The sequence below is a fragment of the Delphinus delphis genome, chromosome 18 (genome assembly GCF_949987515.2).
Source record: "Delphinus delphis chromosome 18, mDelDel1.2, whole genome shotgun sequence".
Classification (NCBI taxonomy): domain Eukaryota; kingdom Metazoa; phylum Chordata; class Mammalia; order Artiodactyla; family Delphinidae; genus Delphinus; species Delphinus delphis.
Genome location: NC_082700.1, coordinates 45,004,051 through 45,029,773, shown reverse-complemented (window position 1 = coordinate 45,029,773; position 25,723 = coordinate 45,004,051). Strand labels below are relative to the sequence as shown.

At 35.1% G+C, this 25,723-nt stretch overlaps 1 protein-coding gene across 1 annotated transcript in view; it reads left to right on the top strand.

Moving 5' to 3' along the window:
- DACH1 (dachshund family transcription factor 1) overlaps window positions 1-25,723 on the top strand; it is a 414,702-nt gene that overhangs the window by 358,380 nt on the left and 30,599 nt on the right. The window contains exons 7-10 of the mRNA XM_059995618.1: window positions 2,321-2,472; window positions 11,226-11,373; window positions 14,352-14,495; window positions 14,995-15,063. Coding sequence (XP_059851601.1) covers window positions 2,321-2,472; window positions 11,226-11,373; window positions 14,352-14,495; window positions 14,995-15,063 — 513 coding nt within the window. The remainder of the gene's footprint in view (window positions 1-2,320; window positions 2,473-11,225; window positions 11,374-14,351; window positions 14,496-14,994; window positions 15,064-25,723) is intronic.

The following is a 25,723-nucleotide window of genomic DNA, read 5'->3' as shown; positions in this document are numbered from 1 at the left end:
AAGGACAAAGATGAGCATTCCACTGAAGCAACTGCAGAAAAAAAAAAAAAAAATGACATTCACACACACACCCCACATATTCCTACACATAAACAAGGAACAATTTTAATCCTACATTGGGAAAAAATTGGAGTAGCTAACAGAATAATGATGGAAGACAAAATGTTTTACTAACTATAAGAATTAGCTACTTTACAATTGGAATCTGTCACTAGGGTCTAGATGAGCTCTTAAGACTTGCAAATTGTATTTTTTAACATCACTTCTCCAGTTTCTAGTACATTGTTTAAGTAGATATTGGTAGTATTAAGTAAATACATATATAAATGTATATATCATGAGTGATTAATGAATTAACTCACACAATAGCCAAACGTAGTCAAGCATAAATGTATTGGTTAAGTCAAGTAGTCATGGGAATTATGGAACTTATAATCAAATGTGTGTGTGTGTGTATACATACATTTGATGCTTTTTGCTTGGACAACCTTTAAGAATTGTGGAGTCATAGACTCTAATGCTGAAAGCAAACTCAGGTGGTCATCTGGTTCTATGCCTTTCTTCAAGAGACAAGCAATTATTATCCCCATGATCTATTAAGCCACACTTTCTTTAGTATGTGACAGCTAAGGTGATGCTGATCAAAAAATATAGCTCTTTATTCTTAAACAATTTCACATGCACATAGACGTTTAACAAGTGCCTTTGCAGAGCTATCATGAGAAAATGCTAGCAGCCTTGGTCTGGAGGAGTAATTTATGACAGCTAGGTAAATGGTGTCCAAGATCACCTTGATCATATTAGCCACGTAGTAGCCCTACCCTTGCACTGCAGGCTTTCTTTAACCCTGGTGACAAGAGTGATTAAAAAAATAAAGAACACAATGAGTCCTACGCAGGCTGCTAACTCTGTTTCTTCTTCTAGTACCTGCTGCCTCAGATCATCTGTCAGTAAGTTAACAGAGGAGGGAGTGGAAAGAGAAACTGCTAAGGAATGAGTGAGTGTGTATGAGAGCAGGGTAGTTAACAGAAGGCCTTGTGTCCGTCACTCCCCTCCCCAACCTTTCTTCCCTTTTGGTTCATTAACTAGAAATGTGGAAAGGTGAGGGAGATGAATTTAACTTGTCCTGACATTAGTCAGAGACAGAGAAGTGCGGCAACTTCCAGAATATTTCTGCCCCAGAGAGAGGGAATTGGAAAAGGTGTTGTGTGGTTAGGTGTTGTAATGAAAAATAAAGAAATGATTCAGGAGAACAGTGGAATCAAATTATAAGCATAAAGGTAAGTGTGCTGAAGTTTTTAGCCACTTGCAAAATTAAGAGATATTATCAGGACTGTGCAAATATATTGCTCTAATTTTCCTGGGGTGAATTATGAAAATATTTACAAAATTGAGAATCCCGCCCTGAATAAAATTTTCTCTGTGATATAATAGACTAAAATAAACCATAATAAGTATGTATTTTAAAATGTTTAAATAATAAAGAACTGAATAAGAAGATTTCACCGTGAAAGTAAAAAGAATTTGTATCTGGGCATTATTCTAAGTTGCTTACAATGTTGGAGAATGTTCAATAAGCAAAGTAAAGGTTAATTTATCTTAGGTTTTATATTTGATTTTTGAAATGTTTTGAGAGTTGTATATTATTACCCTTTCTTTAGACCCCTTTTTCATGTTTAAAAAACTAGTTTTTCAATATGAGGTGAGAGGTATTCAGGGCCAAAAGAATTAGATCTTTAGTTTTCATGATATTGAATTATTCAATTATAATTGAGAAAGAATATATTTGATTCCAGTTTTTATTTTAGTCGTGGAATTAAAGGTTTTAATTGTATAGTCACTTGTAGATTCCTTAAGAATATATTTGAACAAATCATTGATATATAGGAAGGGTTAATTGAGAAAGAGACACTAATATACATAGCATTTCTCCTATATGAAGCTCTAGAAATACCCTATTGTCAATCCGAACAGAACAAACTAAAATGAGATAATTGGGAAGGTGCCCATAAAGTCAGCCTGAATATATTATCACAACTATATATGAGATAATATTTGTTTTAAAAAGATTCTATGGCACTGTAAACTCAGTCTCATTAGAGACTGCATTTAAGAGGCTTATAAAGTTACTCATTAATGTTATCTTGTTGTATCTCCACAGCTTTTTCATTAAAGAAAATTCAGCAGAAAGCATTTTCTCCTGATAGCAGGAACCAATTTGCAATAAATGTTCTGGAAACCACTAGGGAAGCCATTACTGAGGTCTAATAAAAACAGACAAGCGTAACTTGTTCTATATTTTTGTTTCAATCACATACAGATGAGACCCCGCTTTCCACACCAACTGCAAGAGACAGCCTTGACAAACTTTCTCTAACTGGGCACGGACAACCACTACCTCCAGGATTCCCATCTCCTTTTCTGTTTCCTGATGGATTGTCTTCCATAGAGACCCTTCTGACTAACATACAGGTAGGACTTTTTCACAGTCTGGGAGAAAGGAACGTGGAAGGCTCAGTTGTCTATTTTTCCCAAATTCATACTATTCCAGCTTAATCCATTCTTGAGACTGACTGAACCATGGTATTGAAATTTTTCTAGCAATTTAAGATTTTAAACTTACTACACAAATCAAATTGGTTAGAAATACTCAAATATGTGTATATTACACACATTAATATACACACATTAAGGTGTACACACCTTAATGAAAACTTAGATGCAAATGACCTAGGCCTTTTAAAAATTATTCTGCCTAAATGCCTTCCTTATTGCCAATTAATGGGAGGAATCTAACTGTTTAAGTTTGTCTGATGTACTAAATGACAGTATACCAGTGCTAATAAATATTTAGCTATTTTTAAACTGTTGGCCTTTCGGTGAGGAAATGATATGTTTAGTCATTCAAATATGTCTAAAGTAAAAGAATCCAAAAAATCCCTTCTTTCATAAATAAGTTTATTTCAGTTAATAGGGTTTCTTCAAAGAATAGACTTCAAAAAGCCATACAAAACTTTCCACGGATTTCCTATGTAGTCTTCAGGATGTATATTTTACGTACAGTACATTATGAATCAAAAATACTTACAGTTAGCAATAACATAGAGCATGGAGCCAAAATAATAAGAGTGTTTGGGATAAAAGAAAGCATAATTTTCTTGCCCACACATGAAGTGGTCATGTGGACCCCAGATGGAGATTTTTGCCATCTACTTCAACACACTTGGAATAGCTAGTAGTAAGCATACGCTTACAGATACTGTGCTGGTAATTTTTTTTTTTTTTTAATCTTTGCTCAAGCACTCGATCCTTAGTGATATTTTTCTGTACACATTTCCTACCATATTAAACTTTCTCCCAGTAGAAATGTAATTAATTTTATTTACCCCTCCAAGGACATAACAGAAGGCCTTTAATGTAACATATCTTCTCATCTATTAATATGGCATTTTTAATACTAACGTAATTAGAGTCTCCAGAACTGTATTCAACTTTAAGGTTTTATATCTCAGTAATTGAAATAAATCATCAGTCTAGCCTAAATGTAATCAAGGCTAAATAATTGATTATATTTTAGAATAAACATAAAACTTATTTTTTTCAAAATTTGGCCCATATTATTGTTTTCCAAGGTAGAGTTTTTAATGAATTTCTCCTTTGTCAAATTAAATGCTTTCAGAAAATATCCCTCAAAGTTTTAAAATGGACACTCTGAGAAGTAAGGGAACAATTTATTTTCTTATGTATATAACCCCATATGAAGCTAAGCATTTAACTTAAATTTCTCCATTTAGGTGTCTGTATCTTCACTAACTAAAACCTCTTTAACCAGGAAAGTGGTAATTTAATTTCAATTTCAGCAGAGAAAACATTTCTGTGTAAACATTCACTAGTATAGACGAGCTTGCTTATCTGAAGAGTGGGTTTACACAGGGACCCTTGCATTGTGTGTGAAAACCACATCACTAAGTCAAATTCTGTCAGTTTGAGAGTGTTTTTCCACCCACCCCTGGCCAGTAATACCCAGACTGGAAATATCTGCATCACCTCAAATTGGAATTATTTCTTTAAAGAAAAAAAAAAGGAAACTTCAGTTTTAAAACATACAAATTTTAGACAAATAATTTATTTCATTGAATATATCTCTAGATTTAATATACTCTCTAACCTTCCAACCAGCCTTGAGAGGTATATTTTAGGAAGAGTTGATGATAGGATGATCATCAAGGCAAACTAAGTTATTTATTTCTAGTCCCAAATCATAGGAAACTGTGTCTGATAAAGTTAGAACACTTACAATAAGAATACTTCATTTAAAATAAATTATGCTTGTTCACTTCAGTCTTGCATATATATAAGTATGTATATATATGTAGATATTATATATTTATATGTATGGATTTAATACCTATATACATGTATATGTGTATGTACATATGTGTACATAAGGTAAAATAAAGATGAAAAATCTTATTGAGTTCCATGCACAGTAATACAAACACACAATACATACATACATACATATATACATGTATATATATATACACACTCATTAGACACACATACTGGATTTATGTTCAGTAATGGCTTCACATTATTTTGCAAAAGGTCATAGATGCTAGCTCTTTTATTATTGACACATATATTGAGTTATAGTAATATCCTAGGAATGGTATAGAATGTTTAAACAGTCATGACCCTGGCTTATGGGGCATACAGTATAAATGTGTTTGCTGTCCAAATTCTAATTTGGGTAATTACATTCTGTCTACCTCAATTTCCTCTGCAATTTCAATTATATATAATGGGGTTCTCTGCTTTCTGTTTCAAATGGTAACACTCTTTTGGCGTGGTAAGTTTAAAGCTCCATATTTCCTTTGAAGGTATTTTATCACAATGACAATGAAAAAGAATTGAGTTAAAAATGTTTATATTTTTTACATCATACAATTTCATGTTTGAAACTAAAGGTTTTTTATGTATATTTGTTATTGTAATTAAACCCAAGACATTGGGTTATATTTAAATTTAGTGCACATAGACTCTATTTTTCCTTAAAGTTAATGACCAAACATCTCTTAAGAATAATTTAAGGAGTTATTGTTCTAATATTCAATAAGTAAATTTCATGATATTCTATAATTTGATAATTTTCAATTTTAAAATTTGTAATGATTACTACAGATGTCCTTTCCATAATGTGTTATCAGAATTGAATTTTCATAAATGTTATTTCGTAGTGCTTTAAAAGAGGGCCTGTGGAAAAATACTGTAGACCAGTATTTTAAAATATATATGTACTATATATAGTATAGAAAATACATATTTTATATATATCAATAGTATAGAAAAATATATGTAGTATAGAAAATATATATATATATTATATACCTTTAGGCACTAGATTTTTGCAACCTTCTAGAACTATACTGTTCTTTCTTAAAATTTGAGTGTTTCAGAAATTAAAAGTAATGAAGGATAAAGATATCTTCAGTAAAAGACAGCAATTTCACTTTAGTGAGAGATATGGATTCATTCTAGATTTTGCTTTTTAGGATTTTTAAAAATGTATTTTATATGGAATTTTATTTTATTTTTTTCAATGTGGGTAGTCTTTCATTATGGCTTCCTTAATCAAACACATCTGTGGAGAACTCCCTGTGAGATTATAGGTGAGGAAAGTAGAATTTTAGTGTCAATTTACTGGATGTGACACCTTCGATCATTGACTACCATTTGAACAAACTGAAAGGAGAATTTTACCTACTTACTCAATCTGAGCTTTCACGCTGTAAAGAATAACTGGGATCTATTTGTACATAGGACCAGGAACAAATGATTTACATTGTTTATCCTATTTACAAGAATTATTTTAAATGACTTACAAATATTAAAATAAGAATAGGTAAATAAGTAGAAAGGTAAAATAAGGTAGAGAATATAAAGTTTAGTTAGGGGTGAAGTTAGCACTAAAGATATATGCCATAAGGGGAGAGAGGATAGGAGTTTGGGTCAGTGTGGTTTGTCTATGTGGTGGTATTAAACAAACAAGGAAGACCTAAAAGGGATGTTAAAACCACAATGCATGGCAGTCCCAGATTGGTTCATTATGGTCTAATAAATAAACATAATCTAAATGTTGTATTTAAGAAGTATTCGTTACTTCTATATTTAAGGGAAGACAATGAAAAATAATTTGACCAGGGCTTCCCTGGTGGCGCAGTGGTTGAGAGTCCACCTGCCGATGTAGGGGACACGGGTTCGTGCCCCGGTCCGGGAAGATCCCACATGCCGCGGAGCGGCTGGGCCCGTGAGCCATGGCCGCTGAGCCTGCGCGTCCGGAGCCTGTTGTTCCGCAACGGGAGAGGCCACAACAGTGAGAGGCCTGTGTACCGCAAAAAAAAAAAAAAAAAAAAAAAAAAAAATTGACCAAATATTCTGATTATACATATTCCAGTCTTTACATTTCAAAGTCATGCCAGTAATGTTATAATTTATACATTTCAAAGAAATTAATCATTTTTCATTGGCATCATCAATACATATTTTTAATTATAACAGAGTCAGATAAGAGAATTAGAAGGAAACTTTTCGAAAAGGTAAACAAAATAGGACACTGGCTTCAAAATATGGGTAGACTAGAATCAGATATATTGGTCTTACATTATATCTTTTTATCTTTAATCATAATAATATATTAATCTTCTCCCCGTTTTTCCCATTACCAACTTGTGAAAAGAGATCATATAAAAAAAACCAGTAAAATATAGCCAGTATTTTTAACCCAGTTTACTATAATGAAGACAGTAGCATTAACCTCTTAAAAATCTGGACTCTATATTGTATTTACTAATTTATATTGTATACAACAACAATGATAATAACATAAATAGTAAAAACTAATATTTACTGAGTAATCTTAATGAGTCCTTATACAGGAAAAATACTCCTGTATAAGTCTCCTCTACTCTACTCCAACACTAGTTAACTTCTGACGCTTCTGATCAAGAAATGTCTGGTAGTTTTTCCCATACCAAGCAATTCTGCAACCCCAGCTGGGTGCCCTACAATTTAACTCAATTCTGGCACTATCTACCTAGAGATAGCATCAGATCTCACAGGTTAAGAGTTCAGTCCCACAAGACTGCACTCCTTGCCCCCATTTCCATTGTCAATTTTAAGTCCAGATTATAACCTGTGCTTGTGACCAAACAGCTACAGATTGGAGGTTCCCACCCCCCACCGCCATGAGTTCAATTAATTTGTTAGAGCAGCTCACAGAACTTAGGAAGATGTTTTACTTACTAAATACCCAGTTTATTATGGAAGATGAGAAAACCAAGGTCAAGAAGGAGCAGATGACTTGTCCAATATAACTCAGGAGCAGCCAGATAGAAGAGATGCATAGGGCAAGGTATGTGGGATGAGGCATAGAGCTTCTGTGCCCTCTGCACATGCCACCCAGCCAGTACCTCCGCATGCTGACCAATCCAGAAGCTCTCTGAACCTCACCCATCCTTTAGGGGCTTTCCAAAAGTCTACTTAGTAACAGAAACTCAGGTGTAGTTGCAAGGGGCTTATCGTGAATAACAGACGACCCATTTCACCTCTGTTGCTCTTATCACTTAGGAAATTCTACCCGTTGTAGGATCTCTAGACACCAATATCCAGTGTAGGATACCTAGAAGTGCTTTTGATGGAGAGGTCATTGTTAATCGACTTCGGAGAACAGTAACCATAACATTAAACCAAGCATAGCTATAACTTTTGTCACAAGAGCTGTGAAAATGTGTTAGTTGACACTGTGCTATTATATATTTTTTTCTGTCTATAAAAGTTCCTGGTTTCAAGGCACTCTATTCCTTCTCATCCTGGAAAGAAACAAAAGAAAAAAAAAAAGTTAAATAAGCTAGGGATTTCTTAGTCAACTTACTAGTTTGGGATCTTGGATAAGTCACCTGTTCCTTCTGGACCTTGGTTTTCTAATATTTAAAAGGTTTTAGTTAGAATAGGTGATGGCTAAAAATCTCCTCCAACTAAGTTAGTTACTTTCATTAGAAGCAGCAAATTATTGAGCACAAATTTTGACACGTGAGTTTCAGTGACATTCATGGAACCTTACGTGTCATCTGATTCTGAAATAAATGTGTACAAAATACAAATATGGATTAAGTAAGCTTTTCTTCCTCTAGGATCTAACTAGCAAATTAAGAAATGTTTCTTTTATATCAGTATATCTTGTAGTTCCCTTATACAAACAGATATTTGTACTTCCTAGGCTATAGAAATAGTTGAGATATTGCTAGATTAATCAGTGTCCTTAAATATATATATATGTATATTATATATATAATAGACTCATTCTCTGAAAATTATGGAAATAATTTAATTTACATGGTAGATCATTTCAGAAAACAAAAATGTTTGTGTATTATGACAACCATTATGCCTGACCTATAGAAAAGAAATTTGAGGTCAAACAACTGCTGTGTCATAGAGTAAGCTTAAAATGCATTTCTTCACAACTGTCATGGTCCAACTTCAACATCATGAGAACTGACCTCCCCTTGGAAGCAAATTCATGTTTTAAGCCCCGTGTATTTTACTGTCATCGTAGAATTTTCTTGATACTGCACGACCACATGAGACCCAGCATTTAGTGTGACCTTTTGCATATGATCTACCTGGAAAACTTACAGAAGTCACACAAATCTGAAAGTACTATTATCGGTGATGGTTAAAATGGTGTCCCAGTGATTTGTAGATGTTGTGAACACTACTTGCTATTGCTTTTCCCAGCTCCCTGCTGCACTGAAATTTAATCGGTTTTCTGTATTTTTTGCAGCAGAGCGGTCACAGGCAATACCATATTTTTTGCATATGCATCTGTTTGACTCTAGTGAAGATTTTTGTTCACACTGGACTCCTGATGTGCACTGATTTAAAGTCTAAAAATGAAACTTAATTTTATACAGCTTATAAGTATTCCCTAGATGGTATTGGATCCTATAAGCTAATATTTTTCAGACATAATCAGCAGGAATAGGTAATATATTACCATTAGTGACATTAGCAACAACAGTAACAAAAGGAAACAGTAAATATAAATGTTCTTAGCAACTTCATACTTTACAACAAATATTAATATAAAATTACACAAATTAGAGTTGCAGCTTAACATTATTCAACATGTTTATTCATAATGATTGTTTCATATTTTAAAAATGCCAAAATATTGTGTTTTGTCAGCCAAGGACAATAATAGTTTAATAGTAATTTATTTTAAACAGCTACTGATAATACAACCAATCAACACATTAAGTGGTGCCAACATTGGCATCTTGCTAAATAATATCTAGACATTGCACAGAGAGTACATCTTTCAAAGATAAGTCAACAAGAGCAATCAGAGCAGAAAATTAGAATTTGGTATCTTAGAATTAAAATACAGCAAAACTAAAGTTTTAATTGGGGTGATCTAAAAGGGCACTTGATGTAATGATCTCTTTTATTTGTTACTAATTGTTTCTGATGAAGAAGAAACATACACAGGAATGTTACTGAATTAAGATGGCAGTTTTCTTAGCAGCTATGTTTTATTGCTAAAAACAAAATAGTAGGGAGGGATGAACTGCCACATAGAAATTCTCTGGTTTGTTTCATATCACAAGAATTAATCCATAAAACTCAGGGTCAGTAACAACAAATATGAAATAATTTATACGTGCTTGAAAAGAGACTTAAAATGGCTTGTGACAATGCTACATCAGTGGGCTGAGCTGAAGGTACATTCCTATTGCACTAACAAGTCAAGCTGGAGTTGAAATTCCTGAATCAAACTGCTTGTGGTGTCTCCTGCAAAGGGGTCACATTCTAGAATATATCTACAATTGGCATTAACTTCCATTTCATTTCTAATTTCAATTGAAAAATTCAGCTGCTGATGTTCACAAACCAAAGCAAAACATCTTCTTCAAAACAGCATTTTGTATTGCTGAGTTGATAAGGATGGAAATTTTAGCTCCAATTTTTACTAATAAGTTTACTAATAATTTTCTAAAGCATCTTAGAAGAGAACACATGCAGAATGCTTTGTATATGTTTTACATATTCTCATAATCTCATTTTCAAAAACCTGAGAATACTACTAATTTTTAAAAATAGAATACAGTCAAATTACATATATATGACTTTATGTCATATAAATAAATATAGTTTGCCTTCACCGTATGCTCTTGAATTATTATATATACTGTCAAATAGTCCCCTAAAAGTTATCCTCTGTTTATAGCCATTTTGATTGCCTTTTTAAAAATAATGCACTATTAAGCCACTAAGTTTTGGATCCCTTACACATATTATGTAGCTCGAGAAAAATATACCAGTATTATAATTTCTATTCATCAAAATTTAAAAAGCTACTCTATGGTAGGCACTCTCTAGGTTTTAGGGACGTAGTACCCAATGAGAGAAAATGTCCCTGCCTCAGAGAGCTTAACTTTCAGCGGAGAAGATGCAACATAACGCACTAAATGAATAAATATATGACAAAATTACATAATAATGCTATGAAGAATTTTAAGGAGGGAATAAGCAGGTGAGTTTGGAGGGCTGTTCCAGATAGGATGGGAAGAGAAGGCCTTTCTTGAGTGGTGACGGAACAAACGTGCGATGAATGAAGGATGAGCCATGCAAACTCGGGAGAAAAAGCATTCAGGAGGGTATCAGAAAGACCCAAGTCCCTGGTGCAGAAACAAATCAGTGCCTTGAGAAACGAAAGGCCACTGGTGTCGCATATAATCTCAGTAGGGAGTAGTAGAGAATGAGCCCTGAGAGATAGGTGGGTACTGCCAGCATCACGTGGGCTTATATAAACTATGTCAGATAATTACACGTGGAACAGCTCCAGTCTAATTTTCTCCACGGTATTTATCTCTTAGACACGCTTATGTGCTACCCTCATATAGTTTTAAATCTAGATATTCTAATTAGAAGCAGTTGAACCTCCATGCCAAAAATATTTGTCTTTCTAAAATAGTTTAATTAAATTTAGATTTTTTTTTTTGCTTTAGTTATATTATTTGTCCTAGTGAGTACAGAGTGACTGCACAACAGGAGCCAAAGAATTTGATAAGTGGGTTGTTCTCTTTTAAAATACTTTAAAGTAATGAATGAAATGTGCTTCATACCAAAATATTACAATTCTGAATACCTTCTTTGTACAGGGGCTCTTGAAAGTTGCCATAGATAATGCCAGAGCTCAAGAAAAACAGGTTCAACTTGAAAAAACAGAACTGAAGATGGATTTTTTAAGGGAAAGAGAATTAAGGGAAACACTGGAGAAGCAGTTGGCGATGGAACAAAAGAATAGAGGTATTTTCAAACTTCCAACTAAGTCTAATACTTTATGTCAAATATTCAACATAACAATACTATGTTTCGTGATTTACTGTGAGACCGTAACTTTTTTGTTTTTACTTTTAGCTAAATTTTAGAGCAGGATTTGAATCCTGGGCTTACTGTGCTTCTTAATCTCCAAAGTACATTGTTTCTCTTCTGTTCATACCTCAGGGGGTTGAAATATATCAATTATATCATTAATCACATAATTTTTATTGCTTACAGCATTTAACAAATTCATAATTTTAAGATAAGAAGGTGCTCTGATAAGATGACAGCCATGAAGAAAAATTTTATATTCATTCACAATTGCCCTTTGAAAAACTTAAAGTCATAAAGCTAAACTAGAAAATACTGATTATTCAGGCGAAGCAGATTTAGTAAGATATTTATCAACTGAAATGGGAGACTGATGAATATCTGAACAAATGACCAAAGTTGAGTGTTTGTATAATTTTCTTTCTGAATGCCTCATTTTTATCCAACAAGGTCAAATACACATCAGAGTAGAAACTGATATGAATTTTTATTGGGTAAAAATAATGATATTATCAATCTATGATCTGCTTTTTATACACTTTACAGTGCATGTATAGATAATTTTGAAGGTCATTCATATTTATGTGTTTATTTTATGTATGAAATCGAGGAGTGTTTTCTTTACAACCACTTCCCGTTTGTCTCAGCTCTAAGGTTCTCCTCAGTATTCTAGAAGGGGGCGCTCCTTTTCTCTCATTTAATAAGTACTCATTATAAATACTCCACACTTTCTCCTTTGATATGTTTGACATGGTCATTTAAAAATCATTCTTTCTGTTTTGCTTTCAAAACTGGCAGGACTTAAAGGTTTTTCATTAGTTACTATGAAGCAATGCTAGTGGGTCCTGGGATGAGGCTGATTTGGGAAACTGTCACCCCAGGTGTATAGCACTGTTCTAAATAATGTGATTTTGCATAGATTTAGATACTAATCAGAACAAGATAAACATTGATAGCAGGGTATGTTCTAAGTGAACATGGTTCATTCTGTGGAACGATCTTCCATGAGATAGCCATGTCTTGATTTTGTTCTCACTTGGAGAAGTGGTTTTTTTTAGAAGACTTAAAAGCAGACCCTTGAATTCCTAAAGTAACCTTTTGGTTACTTGAGAGACTTTCAGAATTTTGTTGGTTCACAACTGTTGGAAGATTTACATTCTGTTTTATTCCTTTAACCACTAGAGGTATAGGGCAAAATGTTTCACAGATCACATCATGCACCTCCCATTTAATTAATTATGAACAACAAATTAAGAGTAATAACTATCAGTAATTATCTATTATGAGTGTGTCTATTGAAGCAGCATATTACCTTGAAGAGAGAACATGGCAATCCCATTTGCTTCAGTCACACAGGAGGAAGCAGTGAGCCGTCTATGGCAAGGCGCTGGATATTGAGCTTTCAGTGCCATGGGAGTACACAATCCAAATAAATAATTCAGAAATTACTGTTTCTATTTAAAGGGACTTATAAACAATCATCTTTGGAAAGGGAAAGAGTAGGCAAGTAATTTTGTTAAGATAAGCATATGATTTTCACACTATTAAATAAAGGAAATTATCATTTATTTGAAACCAGTTTTGTTTTTCTTATAAGACTGTACTCAATGTACATTTTGATAAAATACAGTTTCTGTTAATATATAATACCAGCAACAACAAACCAGACGAGTTAATGGTCTGCCATCTTAATAATAATGATTATAAAAATGGGATTTGTGTAAATTAGAAATTGAAAGTAAAACTCTTATATGAGCCATTATTACCTTATTTTATATTTTGAGTAAATATTGTGCTAAATAAAAAATGTTGTTCTTTAATCTGTAGTAAGTAATCATATAATAAACTTGGAATGATTACTTCTTGTGACTAACTCTACCAGAAGGATTTTCTAATACTGATTCTGTCACATTCACATCCACAATGTTTATCAACTATCCAAGAGCAAATTATTTCAGAGAAAGGACTTTTATGATTTCCATATGCTGATTGCTTACTTTATATATAGTATAAAAGTTAAAACAATGATCAATTATTGTATGTATGAAAGTACAGTTAACGTATATTTTGTGAGGAACATTTGTCATTATTTATTGATTACATGTTATATACAAATATATAAATTGTCCAGTAGGAGAAAAATTCATCATAGTTAACTTTTTGTATCATAAGCTACTTTTTTATATAAGTAGCAGTGAAGCTTTATACTCATCAGATTCCTGCAGAGTAAAAGTAAAACTTTCTTGAAATATGTTATAGTGCATATATATTTGCTATGAAGAAATTATTAATATCTCTAAGAAAATTGCAATAGCTTCATCCAAAAATATCTGCTTATATATGTTAACAATAATTAAGATTATTTAGCTCCTCATATACAGTAATATTTGTTGCATTTTCTAAAATTTCAAGAAAGAGTTATTAAAAATTTTGCTGGTGCAACATCTTTGTAAAGCATTTATAGGGGAAATGCTCCATTTACTACTCAAAATTGATGCTTCATAAAGAGATAGGAGTCATAAAGTTTTGCACTATTCAGACTACTTTGTGTTAGTCTGATTCCAGGGCAGAGACTAAGCCACAAAATTTACTTAATCAGTCTTCCTTTATTAGTGAATAGAAATATCTATTAAAATTAGTTTCCCATTAAATCTGCCTCCACATATGACAATTAGAGTCAATCTTGTAATAGTTCAAAGCTAAATAAAAATTGGCCTCCTTAGATATTTTACTTAGATTTATTTTAGGTAAAAGTGGGTTGCTGTTTTTAAACTTTCTCTGCATAGACAGATGCAGTCCAGCAAGGAAAAAAAAAAAAGAAGAAGAACATTACATAAAACACAGACCATTTGTGGAAATTTGATCATTGCAAAAAATTTAAAATATAATAATGTACATATACTCTTTTCTAGCCATAGTTCAAAAGAGGCTAAAGAAGGAGAAGAAGGCAAAGAGAAAATTGCAGGAAGCACTTGAATTTGAGACAAAACGGCGTGAGCAAGCCGAACAAACACTAAAACAGGCAGCTTCAGCAGATAGTCTCAGGGTCTTAAATGGTAAGAGGATGCATCTTTATGCATGGCTAACTAACTTTCATTTTGAATACTCAAAAGGCAATTTTAGACATGTGTTTGTGGTTTTGTATATTTCTATGGCTTGTGATTCATTAAGCTCTGCTTGAAAGCAGGGTGGGAAGAAGAGTCATATGTGTTGGGGGAAATGTTTTATTTCATAGGTGCTTCCACAGTTTTGTTACTTCAGTATCTGAGACTTGACATTGCTTCTCTATTTAACCAAATCTGTCTGTACTGAAACATAATAAAATATTAATCTGAGAAGTTCCCAACCCCCCATCTCATTTCATGAACAATTTTGCATTATTTATCCATTCAAATCTTCTGATAGTTCTCATGGTTATAGTCTTTGTTCAAGCTTTAAAAGATGACAAAGATTTATGTAATTTTAATTCAGCACCAAAGTAACAGGTTGCTTTTTTAAAAAGGACAATGGGAATCAAATGAAATGTGTGTCACTCTTAACTTTCTGTGCTTTTAGACTCTCTGACCCCAGAGATAGAAGCTGACCGCAGTGGCGGCAGAACAGATGCCGAAAGGACAATACAAGGTAGGAATTTGCAAAAGGCTATAAATCTAGATCTTACTCTATGAGTTTTTCCTCCGCTTTAGCCTGCTATTCAAGCATGTAGCCTACCATCTGGGCCACATCAAAACAAGTTCAAACAAGGTCAAGTTCATCTTGCTTGTTTATATGAGTGAATTCATTTTGTGCTGATAGACTTTCTTTAAATTAACAGGTCATTTCTGTTTATACAATGCAATTAAAAAAGAATAATTAATTTTAAACAATGTATGATTTAATCTTGAACACAGTAAATGTGTTTTATTGAATGCTTGAAGCCCAATCTGATACATGAAGGGTTTATAATTTCTATATCAGTAAATTCATGAGTTAATCAACTAGGTAGTTCTTAAAATTTGAAATTGTCTTCTTTTTGTTCTTGTGACATTACATGCAAAATAGGCCAGCTGAAAGCTAACAATAAATAAGATTGTTTGGTCTTATGTGGGTTTTCCAAATGTTCTGTGTGCCACTATATACATTTTAATAACACAAATCTGCTGAGCAAAATCATATATAGAATACTAAAGGGAGTTTTATTAAACACTCAGAAGAGCAAAATATTTATATTGCCGAGACCACACTATTAAGGAAAGAACAAAATCTGAAGGTAGCACTTATAGTCTAACATCTATTCTAGACAATAAACTCAATCTAACAGCATGAATACTAAACAGTAAAAAGAGCATTAAATGAAGGTGATTCTTCAAAGGGAAGCCTTGAACTGCTAAAATCCTCTCAATTGCTTTTATTTTGCATTTTAGGCTCAATCATTTTAGGGATATTGTTTGACGTTAATCATGGTACTTAATCAGTTTCAAAAGTATCATTCTTGGTTTAGTGTAAAGGAAATATAATGTTGTAAAGTATCATACATGCAATAAATAAAAATTGGAAACTTGAAACATTCCTGGAGAATGTTTTTTGCTTGTTGATTTTAACTGACATCATGATAATTATTTTTTAAATCCTAAGGCTTGAACCATATGTTATTATGAGACACCTTCTTGGATATACAAGATTAATGCACCTGTAGATGTAGAAAAGACTTCATTGTTTTAGAGCATTACGGACTTAGGTAAAATTATATATGTGGGTGCATCTAATATTATTAAAATCAAAAGATTTCTGTTGCATCTCCAAAGAATTGCACACACATGTAAACAATATGTGCTAATAACAAAGCCAGTCCTCTTTATCAGGGGCAATAACCTCAATACGGCCAATGTAGATAATCAGCCCTGGTTTGTGTGTTTGAGCACTACTCAGGCACTAACTTAGCTAATGTCCAAAGTGGTCTAAGGAAGCACATAAGTCTCTAGGTAGATGTGATATATAAATTATCTGATATCCACAGAATTCTCAAGGTGGTCAGAACTCAAACTAAGAAAAACTATAGACAATATATTCCTTCACACAAATGGGAGGTTTAAGAAAGGATTAGGCAATGATTAAACATTTTTGCATAGTTGACATAATATATAGTTCATGAGTTTGCTAATCAGCAATATTTTGCCCATCAATAAGGCCATAATTATTTTTATTTGAATTTGTAAAACTCCATATATTCAAATATATTAATATATTTCAATATAGATAAGATCTTGCTATCTAGGTTGAAGTTCTGACAACTCTCAATTTCTATTACGATTTACTTAATACTCTGAAGAAAAATTTTAATAATAAATTGCCTTCTTTTTGCCATCCGGAATGCTGTCAGTTGTATAACATAGAAAACCCACTCAAACAACTTAATGATTAAGGAAATGAAACATTTGAACACAATTATACATAGTTACTTTAAGCAAATATAAAATTTATGGGGTTATTTATTGCTTTGGTTTAATTGTAATATAAAACATTTTTTCACTTCATTCATTCATTCAGCTTGTCAATTAAAAAGATGGGTTCTTCAAGTCTAATATGAATGATCAGCAATATTCTACCTTTTGTATACTTGCACTTGGATTTAGTGATTTTCTTATACTGTTCATTGAAGAGTTTTCTGTAAAACATTTAACTAATATTAATGATTTTAATTACATAATATGATTTTTTTCTCAAATGTAATCTAAAAAAAAAACACTTTAGATGAATCTGCATTTCTATGTGTTAATTGCTAAAAGTTATTTCACTAGCACTTGAACTACCTAAGACTTTTAATATACAAAAGCAGAGATCATCTTTTGCTACTTGAACCCCAGTAAATAAGCTCATTTGGCCCTTTGAAACTTTTTTTAAACCTGGAAACTAAATTCATAAATTTGGAAGCTAACAAAAATAACAAAATTAATGATGAAGAGACAATATCGAAGAAAAAAAGACTGTATTTAGTAAAATTCGGAGCCTAAGATCAAGAATGGGAAAGGCAAAGAAGAAAGAGCCAGAATTCATTGCTAATTTGTGAAATGGCCTATGTCAGGCATTCTGGGAGCTATGAGCATGTGTTGCTTCACACTTCAAGAATGACACAAACACAGCCTTGTTCCCTTCACTTACTTTTTTCTCAGTGTCCCCAAGCCCAGGCATTATGATAGTCTTTGTATTCTTTCTTGCTCCCAATCCAATCATAACTGAAATTATGCTGCACTCCAAAATAAACTCAACTTAATTAGGAAAAAAAAGGGAAACTCACATTTCTTTATACTTGTCATATACTCCTTTATTTTTAACATTTTGGCAATAAATAAATGCCATGCTTGGCCCAGGAGTTAGTCACCTAGCAGTCAGGCACTTAAATACTACTCAGTGACCCCCAAATTGATGTTGCCTTGTCAGTATTTACTTATTTTATTTATTTTCTTAGGGGTAATTATTAATTATTGTTAACATTTTTATTGGAGTATAATTGCTTTACAGTGGTGTGTTAGTTTCTGCTTTATAACAAAGTGAATCAGTTATTCATATACATATATCCCCATATGTCTTCCCTCTTGCATCTGCCTCCCTCCCACCCTCTCTATCCCACCCTTCTAGCTGGTGACAAAGCACCGAGCTGATCTCTCTGTGCTATGCGACTGCTTCCCACTAGCTATCTATTTTACATTTGGTAGTGTATATATGTCCATGTCACTCTCTCACTTTGTTCCAGCTTACCCTTCTGCCTCCCCATGTCCTCAAGTCCATTCTCTAGTAGGTCTGTGTCTTTATTCCCGTCTTGCCCCTGGGTTCTTCACGACCTTTTTTTTTTTTTAGAGTCCATATATATGTGTTAGCATATAGTATTTGTTTTTCTCTTTCTGACTTACTTCACTCTGTAAGACAGACTCTAGGTCCATCCACCTCACTACAAATAACTCAGTTTCCTTTCTTTTTAAGGCTGAGTAATATTCCATTGTCTATATATGTCACATCTTCTTTATCCATTCATCTGTCGATGGACACTTAGGTGGCTTCCATGTCCTAGCTATTGTAAATAGAGCTGCAATGAACATTGTGGTACATGACTCTTTGAATTATGGTTTTCTCAGGGTATATGCCCAGTAGTAGGATTGCTGGGTCGTATGGTAGTTCTATTTTTAGTTTTTTTAAGGAACCTCTATACTGTTCTCCATAGTGGCTGTATAAATTTACATTCCCACCAACAGTGGATGAGGGTTCCCTTTTCTCCACAGCCTCTCCAGAATTTATTATTTGTAGATTTTTTGATGATGGCCATTCTGACTGGTGTGAGATGCTATCGCATCGTAGTTTTTTTTGTTTGTCTGTTTTTTGTTTTTGTTTTTTTTTGCGGTATGCGGGCCTCTCACTGTTGTGGCCTCCCGCGTTGCGGAGAACAGGCTCCGGACGTGCAGGCTCAGTGTCCATGGCTTACGGGCCTAGCTGCTCTGCGGCATGTGGGATCTTCCTGGACCGGGGCATGAACCCATACCCTCTGCATCGGCAGGTGGACTCTCAACCACTGCGCCACCAGGGAAGCCCCACATTGTAGTTTTGATCTGCATTTCTCTAATGATTAATGATGTTGAGCATGCTTGCATGTGTTTGTTGGCAATCTGTATATCTTCTTTGGAGAAATGTCTATTTCGGTCTTCTGCGCATTTTTGGATTGGGTTGTTTGTTTTTTTTGATACTGAGCAGCATGTGCTGCTTGTGAATTTTAGAGATTAATCCTTTCTCAGTTGCTTCATTTGCAAATATTTTCTCCCATTATGAGGGCTGTCTTTTCATCTTGTTTATGGTTTCCTTTGCTGTGCAAAAGCTTTTAAGTTTCATTAGGTCCCATTTGTTTATTTTTGATTTTCTTTCCATTTCTCTAGGAGGTGGGTCAAAAAGGATCTTGCTGTGATTTATGTCATAGAGTGTTCTGCCTATGCTTTCCTCTAAGAGTTTGATAGTGTCTGGCCTTACATTTAGGTCTTTAATCCATTTTGAGTTTATTTTTGTGTATGGTGTTAGGGAGTGTTCTAATTTCATTCTTTTACATGTAGCTGTCCAGTTTTCCCAGCACCACTTATTGAAGAGGCTGTCATTTCTCCATTGTATATTCTTGCCTCCTTTATCAAAAATAAGATGACCAGGCTTCCCTGGTGGTGCAGTGGTTGAGAGTCCCCCTGCCAATGGAGAGGATATGGGTTCATGCCCCGGTCTGGGAAGATCCAACATGCCATGGAGTGGCTAGGCCTGTGAGCCATGGACACTGAGCCTGCGCATCTGGAGCCTGTGCTGCACAACAGGAGAGGCCACAACAGTGAGAGGCCCGCGCACCGCAAAAAGAAAATTAATAAATAAGATGACCATATGTGCGTGGGTTTTTCTCTGGACTTTCATCCTGTTCCATTAATCTATATTTCTGTTTTTGTGCCAGTACCATACTGTCTTGATTACCTTAGCTTTGTAGTATAGTCTGAAGTCTGGGAGCTTAATTCCTCCAGCTCCGTTTTTCTTTCTTAAGATTGCTTTGGTTATTCGGGGTCTTTTGTGTTTCCATACAAATTGTGAAATTTTTTGTTCTAGTTCTGTGAAAAATGCCAGTGGTAATTTTATAGGGATTGCATTGAATCTGTAGATTGCTTTTTGTGGTAAAGACTTTTCACAATGTTGATTCTTCCAATCCAAGAGCATGGTATATCTCTCCATCTGTTTGTATCACTTTTAATTTCTTTCATCAGTGTCTTATAATTTTCTGCATACAGGTCTTTTGTCTCCTTTGGTAGGTTTACTCGTAGATATTTTATTCTTTTTGCTGCAATGGTAAATGGGAGTGTTTTCTTAATTTCACTTTCAGATGTTTCATCATTAGTGTATAGGAATGCCAGAGATTTCTGTGCATTAATTTTGTATCCTGTTACTTTACCAAAATGATTGATTACCTCTAGCAGTTTTCTGGTAGCATCTTTAGGATTCTCTATGTATAGTATCATCTCATCTGCAAAGAGTGACCGGTTTACTTCTTCTTTTCTGATTTGGATTCCTTTTATTTCTTTTTCTTCTCTGATTGCAGTGGCAAAACTTCCAAAACTATGTTGAATAATAGTGGTGAGTGTGGGCAACCTTGTTTTCAGTTTTTCACCATTGAGGACGATGTTGGCTGTGAGTTTGTCATATATGGCCTTTATTACCTTGAGAAAAGTTCCCTGTATGCCTACTTTCTGAAGGGTTTTTATCATAAATGGGTGTTGAATTTTGTCGAGAGCTTTTTCTCCATCTATTGAGATGATCATATGATCTTTCTCCTTCAATTTGTTAATATGGTGTATCACATTGATTGATTTGCGTATACTGAAGAATCCTTGTATTCCTGGGATAAACCCCACTTGATCATGGTGTATGGTCTTTTAATGTGCCGCTGGATTCTGTTTGCTAGGATGTTGTTGAGAATTTTTGCGTTTATGTTCATCAGTGATATTGGTCTGTAATTTTCTTTTTTTGTGACATCATTGTCTGGTTTTGGTATCAGGGTGATGGTGCCCTGGTAGAATGAGTTTGGGAGTGTTCCTCCCTCTGCTATATTTTGGAAGAGTTTGAGAAGTATAGGTGTTAGCTCTCCTCTAAATGTTTGATAGAATTCACCTGTGAAGCCATCTGGTCCTGGGTTTTTGTTTGTTGGAAGATTTTTAATCACAGTTTCAATTTCAGTGCTTGTGATTGGTCTGTTCATATTTTCTATTTCTTCCTGTTTCAGTCTCGGAAGGTTGTGCTTTTCTAAGAATGCGTCCATTTCCTCCAAGTTGTCCATTTTATTGGCAAAGAGTTACTTGTAGTAATCTCTCATGGTCCTTTGTATTTCTGCAGTGTCAGTTGTTACTTTTCCTTTTTTCGTTTCTAATTCTATTGATTTGAGTCTTCTCCCTTTTTTTCTTGATGAGTATAGCTAATGGTTTATCAATTTTGTTTATCTTCTCAAAGAACCAGATTTTAGTTTTATTGATCTTTGCTATTGTTTCCTTCATTTCTTTTTCATTTATTTCTGATCTGAGCTTTATGATTCCTTTCTTTCTGCTAACTTTGGGATTTTTTTTTTGTTCTTCTTTCTCTAATTGCTCTAGGTGTAAGGTTAGGTTGTTTATTTGAGGAGTTTCTTGTTTTTAAGGGAGGACTGTATTGCTATAAAATTCCCTCTTAGAACTGATTTTGCTGCATCCCATAGGTTTTGGGTCATCTTGTTTTCATTGTCATTTGTTTCTAGGTATTTTTTGATTTCCTCTTTGATTTCTTCAGTGATCCTTTGGTTATTTACTAGTATATTGTTTAGCCTCCATGTGTTTGTATTTTTTACAGGTTTTTTCCTGTAATTGATATCTAGTCTCATAGTGTTGTGCTCAGAAAAGATACTTTATATGATTTCAATTTTCTTAAATTTACCAAGGCTTGATTTGTGACCCAAGATATGATCTATCCTGGAGAATATTCCATGAGCCTTAGAGAAGAATGTGTATTCTGTTGTTTTGGGATGGAATGTCCTATAAATACCATTTAGGTCCATCTTGTTTAATGTACCATTTAAAGCTTGTGTTTCCATATTTATTTTCATTTTGGATGATCTATCCACTGGTGAAAGTTGGGTGTGAAAGTCCCCTACTATGACTGCGTTACTGTCGATTTCCCCTTTTATGGCTGTTAGTATTTGCTTTGTGTATTGAGGTGCTTATATGTTGGGTGCATAAATATTTACATTGTTATATCTTCTTCTTGGATCGATCCCTTGATCATTATGTAATTCCTTCTTTTCTTTTGTAATAGTCTTTGTTTTAATGTCTATTTTGTCTGATATGAGAATTGCTACTCTGGCATTCTTTTGATTTCCTTTTACATGGAATATCTTTTTCCATCCCCTCACTTTTAGTCTGTATGTGTCCCTAGGTCTGAAGTGGGTCTCTTGTAGACAGGATATATATGGGTCTTGTTTTTGTATCCATTCACCTGTTTATGTCTTTTAGTTGGAGCATTTAATCCATTTACATTTAAGGTAATTATCGATATGTATGTTCCTGTTACCATTTTCTTAATTGTTTTGGGTTTGTTACTGTAGGTCTTTTCTTCTCTTGTGTTTCCTGCCTAGAGAAGTTCCTTTAGCATTTGTTGTAAAGCTTGTTTGATGGTGCTGAATTCTCTTAGCTTTTGCTTGTCTGTAAAGTTTTTAATTTCTCTGTCAAATCTGAATGAGATTCTTGCTGGATAGAGTAATCTTGGTTGTAGGTTTTTCCCCTCATCACTTTACATATGTCCTGCAACTCCCTTCTGGCTTGCAGAGTTTCTGTTGAAAGATCAGCTGCTAACCTTATGGGGATTCCCTTTTATGTTATTTGTTGGTTTTCCCTTCCTGCTTTTAAGATTTTTTCTTTGTATTTAATTTTGATAGTTTGGTTAATATGTGTCTTGACATGTTTCTCCTTGGATTTATCTCGTATGGGACTGTCTGTGCTCTCTGGACTTGATTATCTATTTCCTTTCCCATATTAGGGAAATTTTCAACTATAATGTCTTCAAATATTTTCTCAGTCCCTTTCTTTTCCTCTTCTTCTAGGACCCCTATAATTCGAATGTTGGTGCGTTTAATGTTGTCCCAGAAGTCTCTGAGACTGTCCTCAGTTCTTTTCATTCTTTTTCCTTATTCTGCTCTGCAGTAGTAATTTCCACTATTTTATCTTACAGGTCACTTATCCATTCTTCTGCCTCAGTTATTGTGCTATTGATCCCTTCTGGAGAATTTTTAATTTCATTTGTTGTGTTGTTCATCACTGTTTGTTTGCTCTTTAGTTCTTCTAGGTCCCTGTTAAATGTTTCTTTTATGATCTCCATTCTATTTCCAAGATTCTGGATCATATTTACTGTCATTATTCTGAATTCTTTTCAGGTAGACTGCCTATTTCCTCTTCATTTGTTAGATCTGGTGGGTTTTTACCTTGCTCCTTCATCTCCTGTGTTTTTCTTTGTCTTCTCATTTTCCTTAATTTATTTTGTTAGGGGTCTCCTTTTTGCAGGCTTCAGGTTCGTAGTTTGCGTTGTTTTTGGTGTCTGCCCCAGTGGCTAAGGTTGGTTCAGTGGGTTGTGTGGGCATCCTGGTGGAAGGGACTAGTTTCTGTGTTCTGGTGGATGAGGCTGGATCTTGTCTTTCTGGTGGGCAGGTCCATGTCTGGTGGTGTGTTTTGGGGTGTCTGTTACCTTATTATGATTTTAGGCAGCCTCTCTGCTAATGGGTGGAGTTGTGTTCCTGTCTTGTTTGTTGTTTGGCATAGGGTGTCCAACACTGTAGCTTGCTGGTCGTTGAGTGGAGCTGGGTCTTGGTGCTGAGTTGGAGATCTCTGGGAGATTTTCACCATTTGATATTATGTGGAGTTGGGAGGTCTCTGGTGGACCAATGTCCTGAACTTGGCTCTCCCACCTCCCAGGCACAGCTCTGATGCCTGGCTGGAGCACCAAGAGCCTGTCATCCACACAGCTCCAAATAAAAGGGAGAAAAAAAGAAAGACAGAAAGGAAAAGATAAAATAAAATATAAAGTTATTAAGATAAATAACAAAAAAGAATTATTAAAAAAGAATTTTTTTAAGTAATTAAAAGAAAGAAGAGGACAACCAAACCCAAAAACAAATCCACCAATAATAACAAGCACTGATAACTATACTAAAACAAAACAAAACAAAAAAAACGGACAGACAGTCCTCTAGGACAAATGCTAAAAGCAAAACTATACAGACAAAATCACACACAGAAGCATACACATATATACTCACAAAAAGAGAAAAAGGGAAAACAAAATATATATCGTTGCTCCCAAAGTCCACCTCCTCAATTTCGGAGGATTTGTTGTCTATTCAGGTATTCCACAGATGCTGGGTACATCAAGTTGATTGTGGAGATTTAGTCCACTGCTCCTGAGGCTGCTGGGAGAGATTTCCCTGTCTCTTCTTTGTTCGCACAGCTCCCGGGGTTCAGCTTTGGATTTGGCCCTGCCTCTGCCTGTAGGTTGCCTGAGGGCGTCTGTTCTTCACTCAGACAGGACAGGGTTAAAGGAGCCACTGATTCAGGGGCTCTGGCTCACTCAGGCATGGGGGAGGGAGGGGTACGGATGTGGGGCGAACCTGCAGGGCAGAGGCTGGCGTGACGTTGCACCAGCCTGAGGCGTGCTGTGTGTTCTCCCTGGGAAGTTGTCCCTGGATCCCGGGACATTGGCAGTGCTGGGCTGCACAGGCTCCTGGGAGGGGAGGTGTGGATAGTGACCTGTGCTTGCACACAGGCTTCTTGGTGGCAGCAGCAGCAGTCTTAGCGTCTCATGCCCGTCTCAGGGGTCCGCGCTGATAGCCGTGGCTCGCGCCCATCTCTGGAGCTCCTTTAAGCAGCACCCTTAATCCCCCTCCTCGCGCACCAGGAAACAAAGAGGCAAGAAAAAGTCTCTTGCCTCTTCGGCAGCTCCAGACCTTTTCCCGGACTGCCTCCCGGCTAGTCGTGGCGCATTAGCCCCCTGCAGGCTGTGTTCACGCCGCCAACCCCAGTCCTCTCCCTGGGATCCGACCAAAGCCCGAGCCTCAGCTCCTAGCCCCTCCCGCCCCGGCGTGTGAGCAGACAAGCCTCTTGGGCTGGTGAGTGCTGGTCGGCACTGATCCTCTGTGCGGAAATCTCTCTGCTTTGCCCTCCACACCCCTGTTGCTGCGCTTTCCTCCGTGGCTCCGAAGCTCCCCCACTCTGCCCGCCGCAGTCTCCACCCGTGAAGGGGCTTCTAGTGTGTGGAAACCTTTCCTCCTTCACAGCTCCGTCCCACCCATGCGGGTCCCTTCCCTATTCTTTTGTCTCTGTTTTTTCTTTTTTTTTGGCCCTACCCAGGTACGTGGGGAGTTTCTTGCCTTTTGGGAGGTCTGAGGTCTTCTGCCAGCGTTCAGTAGGTGTTCTGTAGGAGTTGTTCCACATGTAGATATATTTCTGATATATTTGTGCGGAAGAAGGTAATCTCCGCGTTTTACTCTTCCGCCGTCTTCCTCATCCGTATTTAGTAGCATCATTTCTGTAAAACTATAGAGGTGAGGAAGAGGAAAACAGAAAGCAGTTTAGGAAATGTTTCTGAGCATAGAGGCCCTATGCGATTGACTTACTTATCTTGAAAAGTAAGGTAAATCAACACATACTGCACAGGAATAATGTTTTTGTTGCTGATATTTCTAGTAACTAACTCAAAATTCATGAATGTGGTCATTTTATGAATTTAAAAT